At 43.4% G+C, this 10122-nt stretch overlaps 1 protein-coding gene across 3 annotated transcripts in view; it reads left to right on the forward strand.

Moving 5' to 3' along the window:
• LOC130293588 (receptor-type guanylate cyclase gcy-9-like) overlaps positions 1–2778 on the forward strand; it is a 32180-nt gene extending 29402 nt beyond the window's left edge. The window contains exon 8 of one of the 3 annotated variants that reach the window (XM_056542442.1): positions 1542–2778. In XM_056542442.1, the coding sequence (XP_056398417.1) occupies positions 1542–1802 (261 nt within the window). In that variant the 3' untranslated portion in view covers positions 1803–2778. The remainder of the gene's footprint in view (positions 1–1541) is intronic. The other 2 variants (XM_056542443.1, XM_056542441.1) reach the window with 2 other exon arrangements.
• Positions 2779–10122: the final 7344 nt, after the last annotated feature.

A 10122-nucleotide genomic window follows, 5' to 3' on the forward strand; every position in this document is an offset into this window, starting at 1 on the left:
CCTGTTTTTGCTGATGTGGCAGGCATGGGTTAGGCCCCATATTGGATGTAAATTTATCACTGAAGCGGTTCTCTAATGCAGCCTACATTACCCATTAAGCCTCTGGCTTTGCAAAGAGAGGGGGTGGTATCTCATCACTGCACCTGGTCATCTAATTAGGCTGCTGGTGCTGGAGGTCACCCAGGTAAACTGATCCCATAGAGATAGCAGTAGCAGTATACAGATAGAGCGGGAAGGTGAGGTGTATAACTACTATATATCCTGATTCCATAGAGATAACAGCAGTATACAGATAGAGCTGGAAGGTGAGGTGTATAACTACTATATATCCTGATTCCATAGAGATAACAGCAGTATACAGATAGATCTGGAGGAGAGGTGTATAATTGCTATAAATACTGATCCCATAGAGATAGCAGCAGCAGTATACAGATAGAGTTGGGTGGAGAGGTGTATAACTACTATATATATTTCCTTATCCCATAGAGACAGCAGCAGTGTACAGATAGAGCTGGAGGAGAGGTGTATAACTACTATATATCCTGATCACATACAGATAGCAGCAGTAGTATACAGATAGAGTTGGAGGGGAGGTGTATAACTACTATATATCCTGATCCCATACAGATAGCAGCAGTATACAAATAGACCTGGAGGGGAGGTGTATAACTACTATATATCCTGATCCCATACAGATAGCAGCAGCAGTATACAAACAAAGCTGGAGGGGAGATTTATAACTACTATATATACAGATCTTATAGAGATAGCAGCAGCAGCAGCAGCAGCAGTATACAGATAGAGCTGAAGAGGAGGGGTATAACTACTGTATATCCTAATCCCATAGAGATAGCAGTAGCAGTATACAGATAGAGCTGGAGGAGAGGTGTATAACTACTATATATCCTGATCTTATAGAGATAGCAGCAGTATACAGATAGAGCTGTAGAGGGAGGTGTATAACTACTATATATCCTGATGCCATAGAGACAGAAGCAGTATACAGATAGAGCTGGGTCGGAAGGTGTATAACTAATATATATATCCTGATCCCATAGAGACAGAAGCAGTATACAGATAGAGCTGGGTCAGAAGGTGTATAACTACTATATATATCCTGATCCCATAGAGACAGAAGCAGTATACAGATAGAGCTGCTGGGGGAGGTGTATGGATTACTTCCTAAAGGGATTGTTCCACAATGGACATTCATCCTCCTATGACAGTAGAGTACAGTGCCTATAGACCATTGTTTTCCAACCAGGATGCCTTCAGCTGTTGCAAAACTACAACTCCCAGCATGCCCGGACAGCCGAAGGCTGTCCGGGCATGCTGGGAATTGTAGTTCTGCAACAGCTGGAGTTTTCCTGATTGAAAAACACTGCCATAGTCTTTCAATAGAGCAGCACATCCTTCACTGCTGCTCAATTAAAAACAAGACCACAATGAGGATAAACGGGGCCCAGCGATTGGACATGTATCCCCAATCCTATGGCGTTACCCTTTATATGTAACCTTCTGCCTTTTCCATTGTCCCACAGTCACTATCCAGCAATATCCCATCAGATACAAGCCGGGTGAACACACCTCGAATTCAGGAGGAGTTGTCTATACAAGATGGCGGCACCGGACCCCAAACTTCTTCCCCAAAAACTGAGGAGACAATGACCGGAAATGAGCCACAGAGCAAATTCCCAACTCTGGAACTAGTGGTCCCTGTACGGTCAGATCTGGAGTCCCCCAGACGCAGCACATTAGAGAAGACCGTGGTCCTTCCAGGATTTGTAGAAGAGTCCCTATAATGGTGCAGGATTCCCATTCAGAAGAATTGTGTAGCAGCAGAATGCAAGGCCTGTCCATTAGGCTCAGTTGGCCTGTGCCTAGGGGCACCAGAGGTTGGGAGCCCATCCTAATAAAGTGCTCTTTGTGAAAGGGGCGGAGCCATGAAATGGGGGGTGTGGCTTAAGGCAACAATGTACTTATGCCAACAGTCTGATAAGATGTGGCCGAGTTAAGTAAAGTGGCTTTTTCGGCTGTTGCGAAACTACAACTCCCAGCATGCTGTGACAGTCACAGGCTATTGAGGCATGCCGGAAGTCTGAGTTCTCTAAAACCTGAAATGCTACAAGAAGAAACCCACTAGATAGGTAGATTAGGCCGGAGTAATGAAGAAAACTGTGTCCCTGTAATGGGACCCTTCGCACAAGGACACCCTTTTCTGCTTTAAAACCGGCTCCCCCTCACTCCCTAACCCCTAACCCTAATACTAACCTCTAGCCCTAATCCTAGCCCCTAATTCTAACCCCTGATCCTAACCCTTAACCCTAATCCTAACCCTGACCCTTAACCCTAATCCTAACCCCTAATTCTAACCCCTGATCCTAACCCTTAACCCTAATCCTAACCCCTGATCCTAACCCTTAACCCTAATCCTAACCCTGACCCTTAACTCTAATCCTAACCCTTAACCTTAATCCTAACCCCTAACCTTAATTTAATTTTGTCCAGCCCATTTTTGGAGTTTGGTGACATTATGTCCAATTAGCTTTTTTTCCTCCCTTTTTTGGTTTAGTCCCAATACACACAAAGGGAATAAACATGTGTATAGCAAAACATGTGTTACTGCAATCCTTTCCTGTGAGAGATACTCAATTTTCTTGAAAAACTTCAGGGGTGCCAACATTTACAGCCGTGACTGTAAATGGTGCTCAAGCAGGTGCTGGAAAAAAATGATATACGGTACTTACTTTCCCCACTACCCTGCCGCCGCTGTGCAGCAGCTCCAGGGTTGGGGTCAGCATGTGGAATTGCTTAGTCAGCCAATAAGTGTTCACCCCACTCTCCTGTCTTGGCCACTGATTGGTTGAGCAGACAAATCCACATACTGAGCCAGACTCTGGAGGTGCTGCACAGCGGGATCGGAACGCCGTTAATGCGGTGGTGGCGGGGTTGCGAGAAATGCAAGTATAGCATTTTTTTTTCTTTTTATATCACCTGCCATAGCACCTTTAGAAAATATTTTAAAAAAAAAAATACTTCCCAGAATAGCCCCTATAACACTATGTAATGCCTAGTGCAGGATCTTAGGGGGTGGGGCATAACACAAGAGAGGATCTTAGTGCCATGCCCCGCCCCTGAGGTCCTGCACTAGACATAATACTAGGTATATCAGGTGTTTGTTTGCATAAAACTCAAGTAAAAGGCAGATAGATCAGCGGTTCTCGACCAGGATGCCTCCTGCTGTTGCAAAACTACAATTCCCAGCATGCCCGGACAGCCAAAGGCTGTCCGGGCATGCTGGGAATTGTAGTTTTGCAACAGCAGGAGGCACCCTGGTTGGATAACACTGGTATAGATAATTACATGACGCAATATATAGAATCTATACACCATCTAGGAACAGATGTCGTATTATCAGACTTTCTGGACTATCAAATGCCAGATTAAAGGAATGTTATTGCTATCTGGATCTTATTGGGAGTAATAAGAGCAGACGCAGCTGGTCACCGATCCGTCTCTATACAGATTCAGGAAAAAAGGGAACATCGTTACCATGTGATCGCGGCCGCTTCATGCGAGGACCATTTTTTCAAATGAATTTTAATTCAACAAATTAGAGAAAATTGTTTTGTTACCATGAGGACGGTAATTACCCGGATAGGACAATGCGGCCCCCAAACTGAGCCAGCTCTGCTGTACAACATCACTGAGCGCTCCGTAAGCCCATTGTACAATTATGGAATCAATAGAAGAAAGAGTCTATAATTACAGGACATGGGGGGGACCCCTCGGCCCTTTCCTGGTTGAACGCGGTTTTATGTAATATGCAGATTACACGCTAAATAGTCCGTGGCTTAAACAGATATGCTGTCTCTGGCTTCATACATTGGGTGTCACTTCTCCATTTATAAGATTTTAGCTTGCAGTCAGTGAATAAAAACATCCTCATTTTGAGAGGTTGTCTGGCAAAACAAACAACCTTTGTACGGTGTTCAAAAGTATAATAAAGCAACATAGTGCAGAAGTCTTTACATATTAACCGTGCTCTCTCTCCCTTGTAATCTGGGACATAATGTCACAGGCTGCGAACGCAGAGAGCAACCTCCCCACTCCCTTCCTGTCAGCACAGGACGGGACCATTGATGTGAAAGAGGAGCTGATATTACTGCCCATGAGATTAATAAATCATTAGATAAGGCAGCAGGAAGCCATTCTATGCCACAGTAGTTTCTGTTAGAACTGGCTAACTGCTGCCTTATCTAATGAGTCATAAATATAATGAGCAGTAAAAACAGCTCCACCCTGCATATCAATAGTTTTGTTCCTTGCTGACAGGAGTGGTGGGGGGTGGCTAGAAAGGCCAGAGGCTGGATACCTGTTCTGTTCATGTCCTCTCCTTTCCTGTTCATGTTCTGCTACACAGCTGCGCTGCTTTTCACAGTGTTCTAGAATTCTCCATTGTATCGAGCCCTGCAGTTGTGTGATCAGCGGATGCTCAGGATGTTTTTTTTTTTTTTTTTTTTACTTCTGGATTCAGACAATAGTGTTCACATTCACTGACAGCAAGAAGAGATGGAGGGCAGAAGAATAATGTGCCATGGTCTGTGCTCACCATCATACAAGGTTCTTTTTTGTTGCTCCATGGATCTCTCCCCACATGGGCACTCCACCAATGTCATGGCCCCATACTTTATCTAAAGGATTTCCCAGGATGCCTTTCTTGCCTGAACAATATGGTTCTATGAATCCTCCGATCTGCAAAGGTGATCTTCCTATAATGTCTAATAAAGTGTTTCCCAACTAGTGTGCCTCAAGCAGCCAATGGCTGTCCGGACATGCTGGGAGTAGTTATAGTTCTGACCCAGATTATCCCTAACCATCCACCCATGCTGCCCACCCTGACCTTCGACCTGTTACTCGTCCTGGCCTAACTCTACTACACAAGGGTTAGTGAGCTTAAAGTGGTACTCCAGTGGAATTTAAAAAAAAAAAATTTTATTAACTGGCGCCAGAAAGTTCAACAGATTTGTAAATTACTTCTATTAAAAAATCTTAATCCTTCCTGTACTTATTAGCTGCTGAATACTACAGAAGAAATTCATTTCTTTTTGGAACACAGTTCTCTCTGCTGACATCTCTGTCCATTTTAAGAACTGTCCAGAGTAGGAGAAAATCCCCATAGAAAACATATGCTGCTCCGGACAGTTCCTAAAATGGACAGAGATGTCAGCAGAGAGCACCGTGCTCGTGATGTCAGCAGAGAGCTCTGTGTTCCAAAAAGAAATGAATTTCCTCTGTAGTATTCAGCAGCTAATAAGTACTGGAAGGATTAAGATTTTTTAATAGAAGTCATTTACTAATCTGTTTAACTTTCTGGCACCAGTTGATTTAAAAATAAATAAATAAATAAATAACTAAATAAAAAAGTTTTCCACCGGAGTACTCCTTTAATAGCAAAGTCCAGATCCCTGTCCAGGGGTTAACGGTGAGGACAATGGCATAACTTTATAGCAAGTTGGAGAATTATGTGGGTAATGCTGGAAGTAGGGTTGTCACCTCACTTGCAAAAAAAATTCCGGCCATGCTAATTTGCATAATTCATTATATATGCGTGACATCACAGGATACACATATGCGCGGGAAATTTTGTCCTATTCTGACGTCTATAACTTTTTATTTCTCCTTATACGGGGCCTGTATGAGGGTCATTTTTTGCTCCCCAATCCTGTAGTTTTTAACAGTAGCATTTTTGTTTTGATGGGACTTTTTGATCATTTTTTTTAAATTAAATTCGGGGGGTTGCAATTAGTTACTAACTACAACTCCCAGCATGCCCTGATACAGCCTGCGGCTCAACCGCTGCCCAAAGCGAAAACTACAACTCCCAGCATGTTGGACTATATTGTAGTATATAGTATAGGTCAGTGTTTCCCAACCAGGGGTGCCTCCAGCTGTTGCAAAACTACAACTCCCAGCATGTCCTGATACAGCCTGTGGCTCAACCGCTGCCCCAAACGAAAACTACAACTCCCAGCATGTTGGACTATATTGTAGTATATAGTATAGGTCAGTGTTTCCCAACCAGGGGTTCCTCCAGCTGTTGCAAAACTACAACTCCCAGCATGCCCGGACAGCCGTTGGCTGTCCGGGCATGCTGGGAGTTGTAGTTTTCCGACAGCTGGAGGCACCCCTGGTTGGGAAACACTGACCTATACTATATACTACAATATAGTCCAACATGCTGGGAGTTGTAGTTTTCCGACAGCTGGAGGCACCCCTGGTTGGGAAACACTGACCTATACTATATACTACAATATAGTCCAACATGCTGGGAGTTGTAGTTTTCCGACAGCTGGAGGCACCCCTGGTTGGGAAACACTGACCTATACTATAATGCCCAACATGCTGGGAGTTGTAGTTTTCCTACAGCTGGAGGCACCCCTGGTTGGGAAACACTGACCTATACTATAATGCCCAACATGCTGGGAGTTGTCGTTTTCCAACAGCTGGAGGCACTCTGGTTGGGAAACACTGCTATAGTATATGATACAACATTCCAGGAGTTGGAGGATTGGTTGGATAAATACCGGCTATTGCATTGCCGGTATTTGTAATATAAAAATACCGACAGGGTGGCCAAAATACCGGCCAGGTGGCAGCCCTAACTGGGAGTAGTAGTCCTTAAAGGGGTTATCCAGGAAAAAACGTTTTTATATATATCAACTGGCTCCAGAAAGTTAAACAGATTTGTAAATTACTTCAATTAAAAAATCTTAATCCTTTCAGTACTTATGAGCTTCTGAAGTTAAGGTTGTTCTTTTCTGTCTAAGTCCTCTCTGATGACACGTGTCTCGGGAAACGCCCAGTTTAGAAGCAAATCCCCATAGCAAACCTCTTCTAAACTGGGCGTATCCCGAGACAGGTGTCATCAGAGAGCACTTAGACAGAAAAGAACAACCTTAACTTCAGAAGCTCATAAGTACTGAAAGGATTAAGATTTTTTTAATAGAAGTAATTTACAAATCTGTTTAACTTTCTGGAGCCAGTTGATATAAATAAAAAAGTTTTTTACTGGAATACCCCTTTAATATATGCCACATGGTACAGTGTTGTTACTAACCCAGTGTTCTCTAGTAACCCAACTACTTTATTTTGTCAGGATAGTTGTTCCCGTATACAAAGTGCAGGAATGCTCACATGGCTCTGACCTGGGCCGCACTAAGTAGCAGATTTTGGTCCATCCCTTTTCCTCCAACCATTGGTTCCAAGGATTATGTGACCAAAGCATCATTCATCCAGGTACAGTAAACCCAGACACTCTGTAAGGCCTCAGTGTATGCGACAAATAAGGTGGAACGTGAACAAATACATTGACAATCACTCTGCGGTATCTCAAACGCATTTATGCAAAACCTAAAGTATCTGGAACAGTTGTACGGCCCAAAATGAGTTCTCATAATTTAGGGGTCTGGTTTGGGGCTGACAATTTAGAGGTCTGGAGTCTTATAAATTAGGGGCATGGTATGGGGTCTGATCTGGGTGTGACAATTTAGGTGTCTGGGTCTGACAGTTTAGGGGTTTTGTCTGGGTCTGAAGATAATTTAGGGGTCTGGTCTGGGTCTGATGATAATTTAGGTGTCTGATCTGGGTCTGACAATTTAGGTTTCTGGTCCTGAGTCTGATCATTTAGGGGTCTGGTCTAGGTCTGATAATTTAGGGGTCTTATTTGGAGTTTGATAATTTGGGGATCTTGTTTGGAGTCTGATAATTTAGGGGTCTAGAATTTAAAAACTGAGTGGTCTGGTCTGGAGCCTTATGATTTAGGGGTCTGGTCTGAGGGATTATAATTTAGGGGTCTGGTCTGGAGTCTTATAAATTTAGGGGTCTGGTCTGGGTCTAATAATTTAGGGGTCTGATCTGGGTCTGATAATTTAGGGGTCTGGTCTGGGTCTGATAATTTAGGGGTCTGATCTGGGTCTGATAATTTAGGGGTCTGGTCTGGGTCTAATAATTTAGGGGTCTGATCTGGGTCTGATAATTTAGGGGTCTGGTCTGGGTCTGATAATTTAGGGGTCTGGTCTAGGTCTGATAATTTAGGGGTCTGGTCTGGGTCTAATAATTTAGGGGTCTGATCTGGGTCTAATAATTTAGGGGTCTGATCTGGGTCTGATAATTTAGGGGTCTGGTCTGGGTCTGATAATTTAGGGGTCTGGTCTAGGTCTGATAATTTAGGGATCTGATCTGGGTCTAATAATTTAGGGGTCTGGTCTGGGTCTGATAATTTAGGGGTCTGGTCTGGGTCTGATAATTTAGGGGTCTGGTCTGGGTCTGATAATTTAGGAGTCTGATCTGGGTCTGATAATTTAGGGGTCTGGTCTGGGTCTGATAATTTAGGGGTCTGGTCTGGGTCTGATAATTTAGGGGTCTGATCTGGGTCTGATAATTTAGGGGTCTGATCTGGGTCTGATAATTTAGGGGTCTGATCTGGGTCTGATAATTTAGGAGTCTGATCTGGGTCTGATAATTTAGGGGTCTGGTCTGGGTCTGATAATTTAGGGGTCTGATCTGGGTCTGATAATTTAGGGGTCTGATCTGGGTCTGATAATTTAGGAGTCTGATCTGGTTCTGATAATTTAGGAGTCTGATCTGGGTCTGATAATTTAGGAGTCTGATCTGGTTCTGATAATTTAGGGGTCTGGTCTGGGTCTGATAATTTAGGAGTCTGATCTGGTTCTGATAATTTAGGGGTCTGATAATTAAGGAGTCTGATCTGGGTCTGATATGTGATAGCCTGGGGGGTGTAGGGTATGGGGAGTGTAGCTGTGCAGTAATTAAAGGGTGCTTTTTAACCCTTGCTATTCGTGACGCCAGGGTGGGGGCTCCTCAGTAATGCTTTTCCTACCACCACCCTTCCCAAGAGCGATAGGGAGGTAGATAATAACAATAGATTGTCCACAATCGGAGAGTTTTCTGAATCAGTATTAACTTTTACTGAAGAATTTCTGCAAGCTTCAATAACATAACAGTCTCTCAGCATAACAACGGCTTTCCTTGGAGATTGACAATGGTTGGGACTTTAGCATTTAGAGTCTTTTTAGTACTGTGCATTATTCCACTGGATATAGGGGTTAATTGTGGTCCAGTAGTCACGCTAGTTAGATTTGAATTCACGGTTTTGGTTCCGCTGAGGCCGGCAGGTTTTGAGGCCTAGCATGTTTTTGAAAGTTGCGTAGCACCGTCCTGCTAGTCCGGCATCCACGAGAGCAGCAACCAAAGAGAGCGATAATTGGACGCAGCTCCCTTATATGGGCAGGGGCTGGACTAACGCTAATTGGTCCATACGGATGTCAATCACCATTACAAAGATTTGTGGGTAACACGTGATCCAAGGACCTCCAAAGGTCCTGCAACATACCATAGAGATTACTAGCATGGTCACATGACCAAAGGTCCTGCTACGCCGAACAAAGTAAGTACTATACATTACTAGAATATATATATAATTATTAAATATGATAATTTAGGGGTCTTGTTTGGAGTCTAATAATTTAGGCGTCTGGGGTTTAAAAACTGAGTGTTCTGGTCTGGAGTTTTATAATTTAGGGGTCTGGTCTGAGGTCTGATAATTTAGGGGTCTGGTTTGAGGTCTGATAATTTAGGGGTCTGGTCTGAGGGATTATAATTTAGGGGTCTGGTTTGAGGTCTGATAATTTAGGAGTTATGAGGTCTGATAATTTAGGGGTCTGGTTTGAGGTCTGATAATTTAGGAGTTATGAGGTCTGATAATTTAGGGGTCTGGTCTGGAGTCATTATTCTGGGTCTGGTCTGGATCTGATAATTTAGGGGACTGGTCTGAGGTCTGATAGTTTTGGGGACTGGTCTGGGGTCTGATAATTTAGGGATCTTGTCTGGGGTCTGATGATTAAGAAGTTTGGTCTTAAGACAGATACTTAGAGGCCACGTCTGGGGTTTGCTAATTTAGGCATCTGGTCTGGAGTCTGATAATTTAGGTGTCTAGTCTGGAGTCGGATAGAATAAAGGCACAAACCTACATAAGTAAGACCACAAATACAAAGATGTCCCAAACTAAAGGTATAAACACTGATAGCTGTGGTTTTACAT

Source organism: Hyla sarda, chromosome 10, assembly GCF_029499605.1.
Source record: "Hyla sarda isolate aHylSar1 chromosome 10, aHylSar1.hap1, whole genome shotgun sequence".
Taxonomy (NCBI): domain Eukaryota; kingdom Metazoa; phylum Chordata; class Amphibia; order Anura; family Hylidae; genus Hyla; species Hyla sarda.